General features: G+C 37.5%; 2 protein-coding genes across 5 annotated transcripts; both read right to left on the reverse strand.

Moving 5' to 3' along the window:
* Positions 1-88: 88 nt before the first annotated feature.
* Positions 89-2,893, reverse strand: LOC102228774 (forkhead box protein D5-A-like). The gene is made up of 2 exons (XM_005795036.2): positions 2,836-2,893; positions 89-1,434 (listed from the first exon to the last, which is right to left on the reverse strand). Exons 1-2 carry the CDS (start codon positions 2,891-2,893, stop codon positions 89-91), a joined length of 1,404 nt encoding a protein of 467 aa, XP_005795093.2.
* Positions 2,894-2,988: 95 nt separating this feature from the next.
* LOC102238175 (COBW domain-containing protein 2-like) lies at positions 2,989-17,770 on the reverse strand. Of its 4 annotated transcripts, XM_023344244.1 has the most exons (17): positions 17,682-17,770; positions 17,228-17,340; positions 16,636-16,722; positions 15,871-15,967; positions 14,717-14,808; positions 12,843-12,902; positions 12,183-12,220; positions 10,698-10,744; positions 9,558-9,644; positions 9,411-9,455; positions 8,794-8,850; positions 6,955-7,006; positions 6,783-6,875; positions 4,863-4,931; positions 4,695-4,760; positions 4,462-4,588; positions 2,989-3,455 (listed from the first exon to the last, which is right to left on the reverse strand). In XM_023344244.1, the coding sequence occupies exons 2-17, from the start codon at positions 17,325-17,327 to the stop codon at positions 3,382-3,384; spliced, it is 1,191 nt and encodes a 396-aa protein (XP_023200012.1). In that variant the 5' UTR covers positions 17,328-17,340; positions 17,682-17,770; the 3' UTR covers positions 2,989-3,381. The 4 variants fall into 4 exon arrangements, 3 of the variants coding, with proteins under 3 accessions (XP_023200012.1, XP_023200013.1, XP_023200014.1); XM_023344245.1 differs by lacking the exon at positions 6,783-6,875; XR_002753635.1 differs by lacking the exons at positions 2,989-3,455; positions 4,462-4,588; positions 4,695-4,760; positions 6,783-6,875 and adding an exon at positions 5,574-5,669 and having other exon boundaries at positions 4,862-4,931.
* Positions 17,771-19,055: the final 1,285 nt, after the last annotated feature.

Below are 19,055 nucleotides of genomic sequence, written 5' to 3' on the forward strand. Positions count from 1 at the left end.
GTAAAGCACATAAATATCATGCAACCAAAATATTTCTTTAAGAAACAGACAAAAAAAAAAAACAGACTGTAAAGTGTCTCAGGCGGCCTCAGCATTGAGTGACGGAACGTAGGAGATGCTCGTTTATTAAAGGAGCAGTGCTCGGCATTGCAGGCCTGTAGTATAGGGGAGTCTTTAAAGGCTGCAGGAGCGCTGGTACCAAACGGGATGCCGGGTATGACATCAGATGGCCAAATCCAAGGCCGCCGTCAAGAGAGTGAGGTGGATGTGGGTTTTGTGCACCGCAGGGAGATGGTCTGCTCATGATGCTGTCGATGCTGAATGAGCACTTTGCTTGAGCGCCAGACTTTGGCACTGTTACGCACGGCTGCGCTCTGGAGTCTTTAGGCCCGCTGCGTTTCCCGTTAGCGTTTAGAGCACGCGGTAAAAGATGGTAAGAAGAAGGGGGCATCATAGTGCCATCCTGAAGGGGTATGTACCGAGCAGGAGCAGCGGGCATGAGATTTACCTGCCCCTGTGCGCTATACGGCTGTCCGTACGGCCTGTAGCTGCTCAGGTTAGAGTAAAACAATCCGTCTCTGCTGAATTCCGGCTGGTTCCTCTTGAATCGCTTTCTCCTGCGCAGGAAGCTGCCGTTGTCAAACATATCCTCAGACGCAGGGTCCAGAGACCAGTAGTTACCTTTCCCCGGGTTCCCGGGCTCCCTTGGGATCTTGATGAAACAGTCATTGAGAGAGAGATTGTGTCTGATGGAGTTCTGCCAAGCTGGGAACTTCTCCCCGTAGTAGGGAAACTTGTTGCTGATGAAGTCGCAGATGCTGCTCAGCGTCAGCTTCTTCAGTGGGCTCTGCAGGATGGCCATGGTGATGAGGGCGATGTAGGAGTACGGAGGCTTTACCGAGCCACTCTGAGCCTTCCTGGGCGCCGGAGCGTCCGTGCTGAAGCTGCTCTCGCTTTCCCCAGAGGAATCGGGCTCTGAGGAGTCAAACTCAGCACCAGATTCTGTTGAAAATCCAGCGTCCGTGGAGCACCCGGTCCGGAACACCAGCGGGTGGACAGGCTCTTCACCGCCCACTATATCAATTTCGTGCTCTTCCACAGACAGTCTAGTTTGGTGAGGCGCCTCAGATTCACCGGACAGAATCATAGTCGCGCCTAAACTTTGTATGCCGAAACAAGCGTAACGGTGCGTCGTGCGTAAAAGCGCGTTTGTGGTCTGCCTGTCTAAACACAAGGCGGTTTGCGGTAGTGAGCGAAGAGGTTTTATAGACAGGGATGCTTCTGCCCTGCAGGCCAGTCCCATTAATCCTTCGGACCTATCAGAGCCCCCTCGCTGCAGGGGGCCACAGTAAGATAGGGCGGAGGGGAATGCCTGGTTGGTGCGAAATGTCCTTTCACCCCAAGAATGGCCGAGTGAGGCATTCTTTAGGATACCTGTTAGTGGGGAGATAGTTGGAACAAGTCGAAGAAAGAAAGTAATTACTAACAGAGGCGCATCCAGAAGTGTTGGAGAGGGTAACAATGTGGGGGCGCCTAACAATGCTGAAGGCTGAGAAGAACAGAATTTTGCCGTTAAGGGAAAAATCCTCAAGTTGAAATTACCCACGTGTCACAACATTTCTTTTTATTTAATTAAGATGCAAACACAACTTTGTTGTGATTTTAAAAAAAATGTTTATCTACTCAGGAATTAAGTAAACATACAATATTTTATGACACAAATTGACTGTTGTAGGGTCTTAAATTAACCAAGTTCAATTTAAGCTTTCCCAAATAAAATAATTTCCCCCCTTCGTTATCTGTAACAAATTTTTATTACAAATGACCACATTAGTGAGGTGGGGGATGTGAGCAAGATGGAAGTGCTGGGTGTTAGTGATTCGATGGTGACATGTTGTTGCACTTTGGAGTTGCCATTGAATGCAGCAACACACTGTAGGCCCCAGTAAATAACATCTTGGCCGTTATAAAGAATAATGTATGTCGTGATATTCAATTATCACACAAGACATTTTTTATTGTCCTATATATTTTATAGGCTAAGATCAAAGACATAGCTGCAGAGAGGATACGTGAAACCAGTTTCTCTGCTTTGCCTCTTCAAAATAATAAATAAATAAAACACCATCTTCAAGCGTGAGGTGTTCCAGGTGGATTTACAAACTCACACCTAACTCGTGATAAGAAACCTTCTGTAGGGCTCAGTTTTCCACCTCTGGATGCCCCGCGGGGGGTGTGACCGTGAAAAAGGTCGTGGGACGGGGCTTCCTGCAGCCAGCGGAGAGAACAGGCTGTATTTGCTCTTAATGAGGCCATCAGCATGAGAATTAACAAGGAAGCGGTTCAGCTGCGTGATGCGCTCCGCGGTGACACGGCTCGGGTTCGGAACACGGAGCTGAAAAGGCAGCGTCAAAGCAAGGAGCTCCAACAGCGCCATCGACACGAAAAAACGAAGAACCCCCAAAAACACAAACAAACAAACAAACAAATAAAAAACACGCTGTTAAAGTATCTACATTGCAAATAACCAACGTGGAAGGGCCCCACCTATTTCCTACTGGGCCTGTTGTTATTCTGTGCGTGACAGGGCTTCTTCTCACATGACCTCTCAAACCAACGCTCCCATGAAGAGCAAGCGGGAAATTATTTGCAATCACAAACATACAACCAGTATGCATGTATGTGATTTAACTAAAACCTGCAAATGTTTGTAGTCCTTAACACACCAGAGTCCTAAACTTGATCGATGCTGGAATGCTCAGCAGTTATTTTATTAATAAAACAGAAAACCTGCCACTTAGTTCAAAGAAATCATCTGATTTGCTTTTACCGTACAAGTCCTGGAGATCTCTCTGGTCTTCTGATGGTATTTTAAGTGAAAGCTGAAACTCATTCTTTTGTCACATTTAGAGCAACTTTCTTTCAGAACAAAACATGTTCATTATTATCACGTGATGAGGTTGGAACAAAAAAAAAGAGACAGAACACTTAATTTAATGAAGAAAATTTTATTTAAATTAATTCAAAAATACAGAACTGATAAAAGTCTGACATATGGATACAAGTCCAATTGAGTATCAGAAATGTAAATACTGTAGTGGCAAGCTCATTTAAAAAGTGCAATATGTTAATCACTCTCTTTAATCCTTTAGGAGTTAGACATTTTTTTCACTATTTCCTACTCTAGCCCTTTCTTTAGTAGAGGTTGTGATTAAATATCACAAGTTAAAATAGTTGCAGTCATTTTTACTTACTATTCTTCCATTCAGTCATCCATAGAAGAAAATAGAGTTTGAGAAGCATAATCAGTTCTATGAAATCTGCCATCACCTTTTTACTACACAATCAACTACAGAGATTTTCACAAAGGAGCTTAAAAAACTACTTTTTAACTCCATCCATCACAACAGTAGAAATAAAAATCTCCTGCAGGATGTTCTTGTCCAGGTTCTTTCCTGCAATTTAAAGTAAAGGCAAACAATTAATTTAAGACAGCAGAAGAAAAACACAATCATGTTGGAAAAATACTGAACACACACCACATTTCTGCTACATTAAAGTACTTCGATGTATTTTGGGAAATTTTGTGATAGTTTGACAAAAAGTAGAGAAGAACTGTCAAATGGAAGAAAAAAAGTGTTTGAAGCTTTGGATTAGTGCTGTTGTCCTGCTGGAGAGTGAACCTCTGCACCTGACTCAAGTCTTTAGTTCAGGTTTTCATAGAGGATTTACCGGTATTTAATATGATGCTGCTACTGCCATGTTTCATTATGGTGATAATCTGTGCAGGGTGATGTGCAGCATTCTTCTATGAAGGCCACATTTAATTTAACATTTAAGTAGCAATGTTTCTACATTTTTGAGAATATTATTCTTGCTACAGTGTTGCACACTCTTTATCTGGAATGACAAAATAAATTTTAATTTGGTTTTAAGCAAATAACAGTTATCCATCCCACTGACAGTTTCTCCCACCTGAGATCCAACATAGTCAGAGTCAACATAGACCTCTTATCTGCTTCTGTGGCTAATATTGTTCATGCAATAATAAAATTTAATTCTAGCTTGTGGTTGTAACTTGATAAAATGAGAAAACATTCAAATGGGTCTGTGTACTTTTGCAAGGGAATGTACCTGCAAATCCAACCTTCATTCTACAACGAACTTTAATGACACTAATCAGTGTAAAAAGTAATGCTAATAATAAAATTATCATTTAGGGTGATTTTGTGGGATATGTTTTAGGAAGCCAAAGACTATAGAAAAATGACTAAAATGTATTATTGTGAAATAAAATCGAAAACATCATGTCATAAATTCACTGAAATGCCCCCCAAAACAACTTTAAGTTCATTAATGACTTTAATACATTTTTTTGACAACAATGTCTAAAAAGGCATCAAGATGTGTGTGTACATGTGTACACACACATCTTATAGGTAGGTATGTGAGCTTACCTACCTATAAAGACCAGCCTGTTTGTGTGTGGGTTTTCCTCCCAAAGTTGTGGAGTCTCATTTAACTCATATAGCTCATGGACCCCCTGCAGCATTACTTGGTGCGCTTTGCCTGCAAATGATACTATACCCTGAAAACACACAAGTCACAAGTAAAACATTAAGCTGCCTCAAATGAATAGTCTAACTGGTTAATAGATAATAAAACCACCGGGGAACTATTGTGTACTGCCGAACCTTCAACCGGATGACACTCATGGGTTCCCCTGCTTTGTTACAGAACTTCTTTTCCCAAAGCAGATCCTGTCACAGTGGAAAATGAGTGTTTACGTTTCAAAGAGTGTAATGGTACCAAAACTAATTAGCAGTGGCAACAGGGACAAGAATAATAGATTGTCTCTTTACTTGGATGAAGGTATTTAGGGCATCTTCACAGAGGTCTCCCGTCACCTCAAACGTCGCAGTTAAAATACTCTGTAGGTGATAAAATAAAAAAATAAAAAATATATATATACATGCATATATACGGTATATACAGTATATATGTAAATACGTTACATCACAGTAATTATACCCACAAGATATTAAATTTACTGGGTAGAGATATCCTGAAAAATGCCATGGAGTGGATGAAAGGTAGATTTATGTTGTTTTTAAAAACATAAATAGTAACCATGACAATAAAACTGTATACTTCCATATGAAAGGCAAAGCTCTATCTGTATTTGATACAGAATTTGTTGAATAGCACTGCTGCTTTAATAACTTAGGATTCTTATTTTTAGGAGCTAAACATTTATTTACAAAGATGTTCTCAGTTTAATGAGACTAATGGTGAGCTCTGAACAAAAGATGCACTTTTTACGCCCCAGCTGAGGACTTTGTCAGTGAGCGTGTCAAAACCCACAGCCCCATTTGGCACCCGAAATGGAGCGACGGTGTCTCGCTCTTTGCATCTTTCTCACACACACGCTCGCCCCTCCCTCTTTGATGCTTCCTCACAACATTAAAAAGGACACCTTGCAGATATTCGGGGGCGGTTTGGGTTTTAGTGCTGAGGTTACACACTTCCTTGTCATTTGGTATAACAACAGAAAAAGCGGCATTCTCATTTACATGAAAAGAGGGGTGTGATGGAGGCAGTGGTGGTGGAGGTGTGGTCGTGTGTCAGGGGGGTCTGAGGGACAGTGGAGCTTCATGCGGGAAAAGGAACTTGAGAGAAAACACACAAACAATGGTGTTATTTACCCACCCGAATAACCCCGGTCTATCCTCATCCTGTGATAAAAGTTCATGTGTATAAAGCACAACTAACTGCAGCAGAGCATCATTTCTCGTGGTGCTATGTGAAAAAATATTAAAGAGGTCCAGAAAAATGATGGCTGATAACATTTTGAGGGCCTTACAAAAATATTTAGTTCCGTCTGAACTTTCCGCATACTTTCCAAAAATTCAAGAAAAGAAATCTATGTATTTTATTGGGATTATATATAATATATCCATATTTTCTCTATTTCAATACCCCTATGTATTACAGTACAGGTATTTGACATTTCCGTTGGTGTCCACATATCTCTGCTGTTGCATAGTGAGATATGTGGGAGTATGGAAACATCTGAAATTCCCACCTACAGGAGAACTTTTTCTTCCATCTTTAATCTCTACTTGTGTCGATGCTTAATGACTTCCCTAAATGGAGTTGCAAATGCTTTAGAAATTTCAATACCCCTATGTATTACAGTACAGGTATTTGACATTTCCGTTGGCGTCCACATATCTCTGCTGTTGCACAGTCACTTTTTGTAAAAGTTTTTTTGTTTTTTAAAACTCAAAAATACATGCACATTCTCAGCTATTTTTAAAAAATGTACCTACCCAGTTGCACATTTGGACTACGCTACTCTTTAATAACTATATAATATTTGTGTTGAAATTTTGACCTCATTGTGCAGCATTTCGTCCTTTATTTTGTTGTTACATATTTTATATTCTATCTTTGTGTGAACCTACTTACTTTGATCACCTATCACTTTGCTGAAGTAGAATTTCTCCATTGTGGCACAATACATAAATTTCAATTCTGTTTTATGTAAAATAAACCATCCCCACTGGGAAAAAATAATGCAATATCTTGCTGCAGAGAGGTTGAAATTTGTGGTTTCAAAGTTACAAATATCTAAACAAGTTTAAGGTGGCTGGGGAGTTCTTGCTAATCTAGAGCAAAGGTGCTACAGTGTTTAGGTTGTTTTTAGCTCAGATTGACTCCATTTGTAATTTAACACGAAAACATCACACGCATCAAGTTGATTGCAACACAAAAAGTACAGCAGGGCAGGAGTTTTCACTGAAGTGTTGAAGCCTCGGGGTAATGCAGGGCTCTGAGAGCGCATTCCCCTTTATCCTGCAGGAAACGATGTGCTGAAATAAATTAACAAACTAAAAATATGGTAACACCGTCAGAAATGCACAAAGCAAACTCAGATCGGTGTAAACAAACCTTGTCCAGATGTGGTCTGGTCGGTTTCGCAAGCTGGAGCTTCTCAGTGAGTCTTTCAGATCAGAGAAACAAATAGACAATAGACTTGTTTCAAAATGTGATCCAACAATTTCATCCAACGCTATTTTTAAACACCTGACAACTTGAAGAAACATTTTGAAGTTGTTAGGCTGTGTTAGATTTATTAACGAGCAGATAAACCAAGCTTTTGTTTCTGATAGTTTGAGTTTTACACTGCAACTCATGTTTTATTAACTACCTTTAACATTAAAGATGCTTGCTTAGTTAAAAAAAATAACATATAATACATTACTTTTTTAAAAATTTAATTCTATAATAATTAAAAATAAAAGGTGTGGGAATATGGAAACATTTGAATTTCCCACCTACAAAAGAACTTTTTCTTCCATCTTTAATCTCTACTTGTGTCGATGCTTAATGACATCCCTAAATGGAGTTGCGAACGCTTTAGAAATGGCAATTAAATCCTTTGGGATACTGACCACAGCTCCCAAACAAACTATTACCCCAGTTCCCTCTGACCTCACAAGGAGGCTAAATGTTGTGTCCAGCTGCTTTAGCCCTCCGTGCTGCTAGTACCACACAGGCAGAGCTGTGGGGAGGGGGGCCGCTTCAAACGGCCAGCATGGGGCTGAAAAACGAGGAGGGGCCAAGGCTCAAAAGGCAGGAAGAAAGGAGCTATCTGTTGGGACAAGGAGGACTCACTGGGTGCCAGTGGACACACACAGCACTAATCCTCTGCAGCTGGTCAAGAAACACGGACTTGGGGCACCTAAGGGAGCTTTAACGCCGCGGCCGGTTCATTCATATGAAGGGATGAACACCGATTCTATTCATGAGAATGAGATTCAGCTGGGGTATACAATATGATGACCGTCCTGCGGTGTGATGGGGGGACGGTCAGTCAAAAAAAAAAAAAAAAGGGAGTCTGTTAATTAGAGAGAAACATAGCAGCAGTATCAAAGGCTGCTGTCAGACAAACTAGTAACAAAAGCTAACAATGGAATACAAATATTTTTACCCTGCAGGTTTTACAAGAACGCCATATTATTAGTTCATATGTTGCATAGTTTTAGAAGATAAATACCGAAGTCACAAAATAGATCATTTTCTTTAGTCGTGAAGCATTTCTCAGACCTTTTTGTTCCCACAAATTAAGTGTAAATAAAAGAAAAAGTTGACGTGTTGATACATAAGGGAAAATCAAATATCTTCACACTGACTAATTTGTTAAATCCAACTCTCCTCTGACAGATGTCAGTTTGGGGACAACGCTGTGCAGAAAGCAGCTGAAATACTACTTATTAAATTTGATAAAGTTAGTTTAATGATGCAGCAGAACAATTTTTCCTGTCCATTTTTTTCTGTACACAATTAAAAGTGAGCTGAAAATTTTTACGAGCAGACTCACTTCAGCTTGTGTCAAAACAGAGTGAACAATCTCCCAGAATTGTAGCTTTTTCATAAATCATGTTTTCTGCTTCATGAAAAGACCATCAGTAGAAGACAGATGTACATTTACTGAAGATGGACACAGATGTCTTTTTTCACAGAAAAAGCAGATGTTAAATGCAGTGCATTATTTTAGTGCATGTGAAAAGTTATTATTTTAAAGAAGTCAGTACATGTCCAATCTTAAGTGAGTCAGATCATCATCAGGAACACTTTTCAATTTAGACATCCTTAGTAAATATATAACTACCGGTAGTACATTACTGCAGTAGTTTGTAAGGAAGTAAAGCTTAAATCGTGCATAAATTACTAAATTGTACACATTTTTCTGAACAGTAAAATAAAAAGGTGGCAAACCAAACTTACTTTGCTCCGTCCTGACAGTCAAATGAATGCAGATCCAGAACGTCACAGAGATCCACTCTGCAAAGAGGATAATGTTTTCTTCCATTTCATTTAAACTTAAAACGAACCACAAGAATAATTTGAGCTTTGGTCCTAAACTAACCTTAAAGGTAACAGCGAGAACTAACCAACAATAAATGCCTCCACAATACTGTTTCAATTAACCCCTCGCTGAACGGCCTTTCATCTGTTCACCCATCTGTTCTGCAGGAGGGCGGCACAGAGTCCAAACACACCCGACCTTTCATTTACACCACCGTGTGTTAGACCTCTGCGGGCTGCTACACACGCATTTGTGTGTACGCACATTCAACATGGAGCCACCCTGCAGGCCCTGGGGTCAGAGGGCAAAGACTTGTGGGTAACTGGACACCAACGTGGGGTTGATGTTTACTCAGGACGGTGTAGTTTGTGTTTGCTTATGTGCACGTCTCCTTGTCTGAGCTGCTTCATCTTTGATACAAAGATCTGAGCAAGAGCTATGATGAACACAGCAGGATAGTTGGACCACAGAAAAAGCTACTTAACCTCATCTCAGAGAATTACCCTTTATTTGTTTGAAAAAAAAAGGGACTCACCTTGATCTCTGGGTCTCTAAAATCTTAACAAGACCATTTATAGACCTGAGGTGAGAGAAGAAAAATTACGATCGTTCGAATTGACAGCTCAGCCTTACTTTTAAACCCACGTCAGTGTTGGAGGATTGGTTGTAAGAAGTTGTGGACCTGACAGTGTCTCGAACTTGGTCCAGTTCCTCCTCCTCCACCAGATCTGTCTTATTGATAATGGTGAGGTCAGCAAGAGCAACCTGTCTGAGAAGATATTAAGCAAAGAAGAGTGAATAAGATAAAGGTTCCTTTATCATCAACAAATCTTTATTCTTAAAATTCAGAAACACTGTTCTAGCAGTAATAATGGACCAGGATAAAGTTTTGCCCAGTCATGTTTTTCATAGTTTTAAGGTAGCTTTTGAACTCGTCCCTATGTTTTTTAAAAGTTAAGGGAAAAAAAATATTTTAGTGCATGTGCCTGACTTAAATAGCATGTTCTCTAATCTCTCCCATTTTGAAGAGTAGCAAGGTCTGAGAAGAGAAGAGTTGAGCAACCCCAAGAATAATACTGTAGGTTGAAAAAGAAACAGCATGGTTTTCTCCATAAAGACATGGATTAAGAGGAGGCAGCGAAGTTTCTTTTCAGACTGGGCGACTCAAACATGTTCTTCTTTTCTGTTCTGTTTGTGCCATATGTTCAGAAACAGTACAGAGCATTAAACTATAAGCTTTGCAGAGTTCCTATGAAGTAAAAAATAAATATTTTTTTCCCCCACCTTTGTGAATCTAAACTTAGCAAAACAGAAAAATAATAGTCAATGATCCAGAAGTGTGTTGATGCAGCAATTCACCATCATCATTTTGACTATATATAAAAATCTATCTAAGTAGGTAGGAGTTAAAGAGTGCCTGGTTGGGATATATCATCTGTTAAGATTATTTATATGTAAAACAGAGAAAAACCATGCAAATTAGACATTTAGTGTTTTTTTCATACAAAAAGCAAAAACTTTATATCTAGATGCTTGAACTTATTTTTGTATAATGCTAAAAAGAGTTTTTTCTTATACTGGCATTTCTTGCAAATTAACTTAATAAGCTGAATTTCAAACTCAGATCAGGGCTGTTCATTATAGAGCACTGGTGTGTGAAAGACACACTCCATCAATAGTTCAAAAGTGAACGACTGAGGATTTTCAGCTTTGACCAAAATATAACTATTGTTTTTTTAATAGTTTGTATTGATACTATTTAGTGAGCAAGAGCAGCAAAGTGAAAAAAAGAGAAAAAATGCATAAACTTCAGAAGTCAGACCTGGATGCTTCATTGACAAGTCCTTCTGCTTTTTCCTCTTTTAATTGCTATAAAAGAAGAAATAATAAAGATGTTACAAACAAATTCTCAAAATTAACTTTACCATATTATAGGAGACATCCCTACAAATAAAAGAATTGGAATTTCGTGTGATAGACCAACATAAACTAGTGTGAAATTATAAAGTGGAACCACTATATTGTTTTCAAAGATTTTTGCAAATAAAAATGTGTGTAATCAGAACCACCATTTGCAGGAGTTACAGATGCAACTCTATTGGAGTATGTCTTTACCAGCTGAGCATACCTAGAGGTTGAAATGTTAACCCATTCTGCTTCGCAAAATACCTCAAGCTCAGTTCAATGTTTACAGGGTTGAGGAGTCTTAATAATTTGGCAAGACACTGTGATAACAGAACATTAGGGCTGCATGAATCACTAAGATCACTACGATGATCTCAGCCACACTGTTATGATCTCACTTATTATATATAAGTGATATACTCACTTATTGGTGAGTGAGTGGGCCAGAATAAGCCCACTCACTCATCTGATTAATTTACAGGTTTTGTTTTGAAATTCATAGTTTAGTAATTTAATTAATAAGTTTATGTTATTTTGTTGTTGTGTGGATGCTTTGGTCAATTCGCTATATAAAAATCTTCTATTTTCAGTAGAATAATATTTAGTTGTCATTTTTATAGGTCCACTGATTATCTTTTGGGATTTTTGAACCACTGGAGTTTTTATCCACAACTTGAAGTGGAACTTCAATAGAAAGGGGAGTCCTGTTTTATCGACAGCTGAGTCCTGTTTTATCGACAGCACTCATTCGCTCATCTAACATAACACAATATGTTAGATAGATAGGTACATTTCAGGGAGGTGTGGGGGGAGGGCGGTATTTTTAGATCAATATCAAAAAATAAATGCAATGGGAGGTAGGTAAGAGGACATGACAGCCCCGTAGCAATGGTCATTCCTCTGATGTCTATTACTCTGCCAACATGAGTTTGATTCCCTTCTATCTGTCAGGATTCCCTTCATCTTGCTTCACAAAATGCCATGAAATGTGTCACTTCACTGAGCATGACACCTCTAAATTAGAGCCCATTATCTGGGTGTCACTTGTCTTGTTCCTTTTAAGTAGCACAAAAGAGGCAGGATGTGTTTGTTCACTGAAAGGAGGGGAATGCAAGAATCTCGGAGGTTAAGCAGACCGCTGCGGATGTAAAAAAAAAACGAAATATATATACAAATAAAATACAATTTCAGCTCTTTCTGCCACAGCACTCTGGTAAATATAACAAATCTTTTCAGGTTGCCTGATTAAACTGGCAAAATTGCTATTTTTTCTTGTTTTATTGTGAAAATCAGAAAAACTACTAAACTAAAGAATTTACAGCAGAATAATCTTTCAAATGAACGCTTAAAGAGTATTTATCTTGTGTTACTATTAAAACATCACATCATCTCCATCACATACCTGAAGCCCATATTTGGCATCAATGACAGTCACAATCCCTGCAGTAGGAGAAGCAAAAAAATATCAAAGCATGAATCGAACACTTTTTGTTCTGAACCAAACCTCCATTTCGGTGTTTGTCAGTGATTCTTTGAGTTGTTCAGTCTGAACAGAGGACTTGGTGAATGAGCTGTGACAGAGAGAACAGCTGAGCTCATTCATTCAAACACACACATCCCGAAACGAGGCAAATAAGCAAGACAAGTAGGAATTGAGAGCAAACTAAATATAATGTACCATAGTAAATATTGAGTTAAAACTGTGGCCCACCTATGACAACTCAATTTTACTTGTTCTAATGGTTCCAGTGTATGGTTAACAAGTCAGTGGATACTGACCAAAAAAAGAACCACATGCATCAAAAGTGACACCATTAGGTTCAAATAAATTTAGCAGCTTCACACAAATATTGAACTGTAAAGTAAAGCAACAATGTTTGGATGACTCTGCGTGAGGTTTTCAAATTTAAGATCTACCAGCTGTTAAGCAGGGTGGACGCAGGATCATGCATAATGGGGCACTACCTTTGGATTCTCAATCTTCACCCCGCATCAACAGGAACATGGTTGAAACACAGGGGCTCACGAAACAAGGAATTAAAATACAAAAACAGATATTCACCATCTAAGTAGACATCACTGCCGAGCTCTGCGTCGACCCAAAACATGGAGGCCACAGCTCCTGCGAAGAGGAGTCAGTTTATTAGGACCAGGAGAAAGGAGGGAAAAACGGGAAGATTAAAGCTGAACTAGAGTGAGAACAGAGATCTAATTCATACATAACCTTGCTAATATGCAAATATACGCTAATATAATATTCCAGTGTTATTGTGTAAAATTATTTGTGCACATTATCTCAGAAACCAAAGGATTTACATTAATCAATACAGAAATTGGCCTAAAATTTATGGCAGAAGCAAAATTTTTATTTCCTGATTCATTAAGGCTTTAGATTTTAAAATAACAGAAGAAGATAAATTGCCATAACTTATGAAAATGACATCCTGTGCTTCATTTGATGGACAACAATACTTCAAGTAAATGTAAAAAAAAAATACCAGCAAAAAGAAATGCAACTGGAGCAAGATAGAAAATATGACATTTACTTTTGTTCTCACTTAAAGTGAAAAGAAATGACTTGATGTTTGCTTGCTCTTATTTAGAAATTAATCTACTTTGGGATTTTCTATATCCAAACTATTATTTTTTTTCAGGCAGAGCCCAGAAAACTGGATAAAAGCAATTTCAGAAGCCATCAATTGTTCACGTCATTCTGGTACATTTGGTTTGTTTCCATTTCGCACTTTTGTCAAACTGTCAGGTGAGGATAAGAAATAATTGCAAATATTTGATGGATGCATAATGCAAATACAGTTTTTGAATGGCATGTTTCATATAAGTCATCCAACCTCCTGCTAGAAAGAACAGAGGAGAATCCTCCCTGGAGTCTTTATGATTGACAGCGCTGCCGGAGCCAATGACAGGCCTGTCGGGGGCCATAAAGAGCCAATGACGAGGAAGAAGAGTCAGGCCAGCCCCAGTCTGAGTCTACTCTGTTTGTTTTGACCGAGAGCTGGGGTAGCGAGTGTCTGCCTGTGACACTACCTCCTGACACCTGTCACATAGCGACACGCCGCAATGCCCCCCCTTTAATAACCTAACGCTCATTTCCAGATTGGCAGCAAAGAGATGAACGGACAATTAGATGCTTTTCAGGATTCCCCTTGGTGTTGCTGTCACAGCAACATGACTCTGATCTTCGGCTTGTCAGAAAATGTCCAACTTTTGATGTGAGATTTACAAAGTATGCGGGGAAACTATCAATTTGGGCACACAAACAAAAAGAAAAAAAATAACATAGTAAACGATGGATTCAAAATTAACTGAAATGAAGAAAACACACAGTTTTCCCCTTTTGTTTAACTCTTGTACATCTTGTAACATGTGTAAATTAATCTTTTATTATAATAGTATTAAACTGAATATTTTAGAAAACCCAAAGTTTTAAGTGCTGATAGGAGAAGAAAAATACAATGTAAAAAAAAGGTTTTGTTCAGGCTTAAAATAAAAATCTTCCATATCACCCCTAACATTCCCTTTAAAATAAATGTAATTATGGTAAATGCTTTCTTAATTTAATCTTTCCTCTTTGGAGTTAATCACTAAATCTGGAACATTTTTATGGTTTCAGATAGTATAAACATCAACATAGAACAAAGACAAGAAAACATACCAGTCAAATAGATACAGATTGGTGTTGGTTTCCATAGATCAATAAACAGGTACGTTGCTGCATTTATAGCAGTAAAGTTAAGTGACTGATGTCTAAATAGACCATATGAACTGTGAAAACTAAGACTAGAATAGGAGCTCAGTGATGGAGAACTCAATGGACAATGTGACATCCTGGGGTCATCACTTATATATAACACAATCAGCCAATCAGGAAACAGAAATTTATAACATCTTGCCTGAATTTAGCTTCAAGTGCGTTACCTGGATCAGCAAGTCCTGTTGTTTCTAAAAGGATGTAGTCAAACTTTCCTTTCTTCTCCATCAGGTTTTCAATGGCTTTGAGCCCGTTGTCCCTAAGGAAAAATAGCAAAAGAATCAAGCGATAATAATGAGCAGGTAAAAGCCTTGATTTGAACAATATTGAAGAAATCAGCTTTTTTTAAATAAAACAAGCAAATTTAAGTAAAACAAAACCCATTAACAGTTTACAGATATTTTCAAATCAGTTTCAGTGAGCTTAATGCCTTTATTAGCTGATAGTAGAGAGAGATGAAATGTTTTACAAAATGTAACATTGTTTATCCAGAATATTCTAATTCCATAAGGTAGAACTATGATGACTACATTATTTTCCTTAAACTCATGAGCTAAGGTAAGTACATGAAAATAGTTACTGGACTGATTTCATACGTCACATTTCCAGTCTAATGACCACCAGAGCAATTGCACTCGCAAACATGCACACATTTATACACCGATATTCAGATCAGTAGGCTACTTTGGGTATGAATTTACTATTTTAATTTAATTTTGGGGAGTAGGAGGATGAAGAATCTGCAAAATGTTTCCAGTTCAAATTTCCAGTAATTAACTGGGCAGTTATTTCAACTGCCCAGTTAATTTCTGGGCAGTTGAAATAAAACATGGACAACCAAAAATAAACTAAAGATCAACTTGAAAGGGCAATTGAAATTGTATTATTATATTACTTATTTTTTTGCTTTTAAAAAAATTCCAGACTCTGCAGTGACACTGAATTTTTTGACTACGTTTGCTAATTAAGAGGGAGAGTTAGCAGAAGCATTTTTCATTTTCTGTAAAGAGCTGCACAAGATCTTTTTACAAAAGAGCACTTAGATCTGAAGAAGTTGAATGAAGTAGTTGGTTGTTGCTGCATGTGCTAAGAGAAACTATTCAACAAATTCCAGAGGTAAACATCTTTTTCTTTCACAGTATCATCACTTTTTAAAACACATGATATACTGTACATACACAAGAGATACCAAACTAAAACATGTTTTAATGTTAATAAACAAGAGTATAAATATTTTTATTCTTCCATGTGATTTTTTTTAGTTAAAATATATTTGTGACAAAAAAGTCAATATTTTTATCAGTGCATTTCCAATGCATACTTGACAGAGCAGCAAAGGCAGCCATTTCTCAGCTCCAGCCACTCCTCATACAGCTCCCCTGCCTGACTCACTGCCAGCGACTTCTCAAGCGCGCTCCCTGCAGGAAGGGGAAGGAGGTACAGGGGGGGGGAACAGAGGTACTGTAAAGGCTTAAATGACATTTCTAAATATTTTATCAGTTTTTAAACATCCAGGGCATTTCAGTGAAAACCATTTACTAAGACGGGGTTTTCCTTATCTGTGTATTCCATAAACACATAGACTCAAATCTCATATTGTCTAGAGCAGGGGTCTGTAAACTTTATAATACATATAGGCATTTTTGCCTGTACCTCAGCTACCTAAAGTTCATTAGGTTTAATAACCTATCAAAAACTAAAATAAGTTTTAATAAAAATCTGCAAAAAATGTGTTGTAATTCTCAAAGAACTACCATTTTGTAGGTTTTAAAAAAGAGAAAAAACAACATATCACTCAGTCTTCATTAAGAATCACAAGTGAGCTTTCTGCTCCTAATCACTGTTGCATTTTCCTGTAGATAAGTATTCATGTGTAAATCATAGACATTTCTCTATTTTATTCTCCTGTGTTTGCTCTAACCTAACACACAAATCCCTTTTTAGTTTATATTAGTCCAATGAAGTAACGTACTTTTTTCTTTGCACCTTAGCTGCTCATAGCACAAATGCAAGATGTGACTCAACCACCTACTAAACAGGCTGCATATGTCTTCAGTTAGGTTTTACATCATTTCTTCTCAATTACCTTCTCCAAACTCATTGAGAATGACAGCAATTCGCTTATTGTGTTGTTCCGTCAAGATATAATTCAGCAGTGTGGTTTTCCCGGCACCTGTAAAACAATTGATTTTATGTTAAGGTTTTGTGCACACACAATGGTACATATGCAAGTCCCATCAGTCATATTTATTATTTCAGAACCAGAGTCTGTGTTTAGAATCTGCTAAACACTTAAGATTGGGGAGGAGGTTCACTTTCCAGCAGGACAACACTAAATATAAGGGCAGTGTGACGATGGAATTGTTTAAATCAAATAATGCTCATGTGTTAGGTTGTCCCAGTCATAGTCCAGACCTAATCTGTGGCAAGACTTGAAAAGAACTTTCACAAAGACTGAATATAGATTTTTTTGTATATAGTAAAAAAAAAAAAAAAAAAAAAGGACAACCACAAATTACTTTTTATTGGCCCATCTCATAAAATAAAATGATAAAATGTAAAAATGTTCAAGGGGTATGAGTACTTTTCCAAGGTGCTACATGATATTAAACGGTCTGAGTTAACAGTCCTGCAGCTTTGTCTGAGCTTTTAATCTTCTTATTTAGTCCACATCTCACCCAGGTAGCCGGTGATGATAGTGACGGGGATCTGCCGAGCTGGGGGACCAGGCTGGCTGTCAATGGGCACCAACTCTGGACAATCATCCTCCTCCTCCATTTTGTAAGCCTAACTGGGAGTAATGAATGAAAAAGTTACATTAATTAGGCCCCATTAATGTAACATATGTGCATTTACAAACAACTTATATAAATGTTAATATCATAAAACAGTTGGAATGAAGGTTTTCTTTCTAATATTACTCAAAATGAGGCTTAGTGTTTCTATAACTTAATTCCAGGCAAGGATGTTAATAAATGCAAGCCTAAACAACTCATTCACTACTATATTAGTCGAAATCTAATCAATGATAAAACAATGATAATAAACATTACATAGAGAGATAATCCTCCTGCCTGGTGGGTGATCACGGAAACATAAGTTATTAATTTACAAAAAGCGTGAAAAATCTACCTCGGATTGGCAACTTTGCTCCCACAAAGAGCTTTACAACCCCCTCGATTTGTAGTTATGACAGCGTGCCACGTTAAATATTGTCCGGTAAGATCTTCAAGCTCCAGCAATGGTTCCGCTCTTTTCTTCTTCTAGTAGCTTTACAGTTCCAGAATCACCAACTACTAAAACTAAAACTACACCTCAAAATGTACATAAGCTGCAAGTTTTAAAAATCAAAACTTGTTTTCGAAATTAAATACACGAGAATTTCGTTTTTCAGCTTGTTTTGGCAATGGTTTGACAGAACCAACGGACTTAATCAATGTACACAGTGACATAAATCAACCAGAAGATGTCGACAAAAACATTTTAAATGTTCCTACTGAACTCATTCTCATGGCAGGAATAAGCACCAAAATGATCGGGAAATGTGCAAATATTGTTCTTACTAATACATTATAATGGTCTTTCAAGACATTGCATAAAATATATATTTATCAATCACAATTGTTTATTTTAGTTTGTCATATTTAGTTAAGTTATTTTATTATTTATTTATTATATTATTTTTATTTTTTAAAATAAAGGAATATCAACAGTCAATCTAAATATAGACATTTTAACATATGATGATAATAACAAAAGGGCTTCATATAAGAGAGATCTTTTTCTAATTTTCTGTAAAGATTATTTATCAAAAGCGACATTAAACCTTCAAATGTGATTTGAGTAGGAGGTCAGTATGATGCCAATAGGATAACATATACAACTCATACACTGCTGCTCAGTCAAGCTCAAAACAATTGTTTTTATTAGATTATTTGTTTCCTTTCCGATCTTAAAACGTGACTGAAGCAGGTCAAAAATTATGTTATAGGTTATCATATGCAACATATACAGTATGAAAATTATTGAGTGTATCAATTTGGATGAATATGAAGTAAAATAACTTACAGCTTCTTATGGATAGTTGTGCTTTCTAAGGGTTTTCTAAAATGTTTTTTTTTTTTTAGAAATGGTTCAACCCATCAACAAAATGAGGGTACAAAGTAGTAAAGTGGGGATTTAACCAAGAGCCGCTTAAGCTGCAATAATCCACAAAAAAGCAGTCAAAATTTGTAGAAGTTATTGAGAAAGTGTTAAGAAAAACTATTAGCCAGGCCACTTTAAAATACCACCTCGCAAAAGTAGGTAAGACTTTTGCGCAGTACACTCACAAAAGGCAGATTGGAGTGAAATAAAATCTTCCCACATGCCTCAAATGCCTTTTAAACAAGAAAGACAACTTTTCTTACTATTTCCATTTTTATTTACGTTAAACCCTTTTGAATTGTTATGCATAACGGGGCTCCGTACTTTTCTTAAATAAAACAATATACAAATATATATACA

The sequence above is a fragment of the Xiphophorus maculatus genome, chromosome 12 (genome assembly GCF_002775205.1).
Source record: "Xiphophorus maculatus strain JP 163 A chromosome 12, X_maculatus-5.0-male, whole genome shotgun sequence".
NCBI classification, from domain to species: Eukaryota; Metazoa; Chordata; class Actinopteri; order Cyprinodontiformes; family Poeciliidae; genus Xiphophorus; species Xiphophorus maculatus.

Coding starts and splice junctions, on each gene's coding strand:
- LOC102228774 (XM_005795036.2), bottom strand. CDS start 2,893: ATGAGTTTCAGCTTTCACTTAAAATACCATCAGAAGACCAGAGAGATC. Junction 1,435..2,835: donor CAGAGAGATCTCCAGGACTT/GTACGGTAAAAG, acceptor CCCCACTAACAG/GTATCCTAAAGAATGCCTCA.
- LOC102238175 (XM_023344244.1), bottom strand. CDS start 17,327: ATGGAGGAGGAGGATGATTGTCCAGAGTTGGTGCCCATTGACAGCCAG. Junction 12,903..14,716: donor AACAGGACTTGCTGATCCAG/GTAACGCACTTG, acceptor TCCTCTTCGCAG/GAGCTGTGGCCTCCATGTTT. Junction 4,589..4,694: donor TGAGTGTCATCCGGTTGAAG/GTTCGGCAGTAC, acceptor GTGTGTTTTCAG/GGTATAGTATCATTTGCAGG.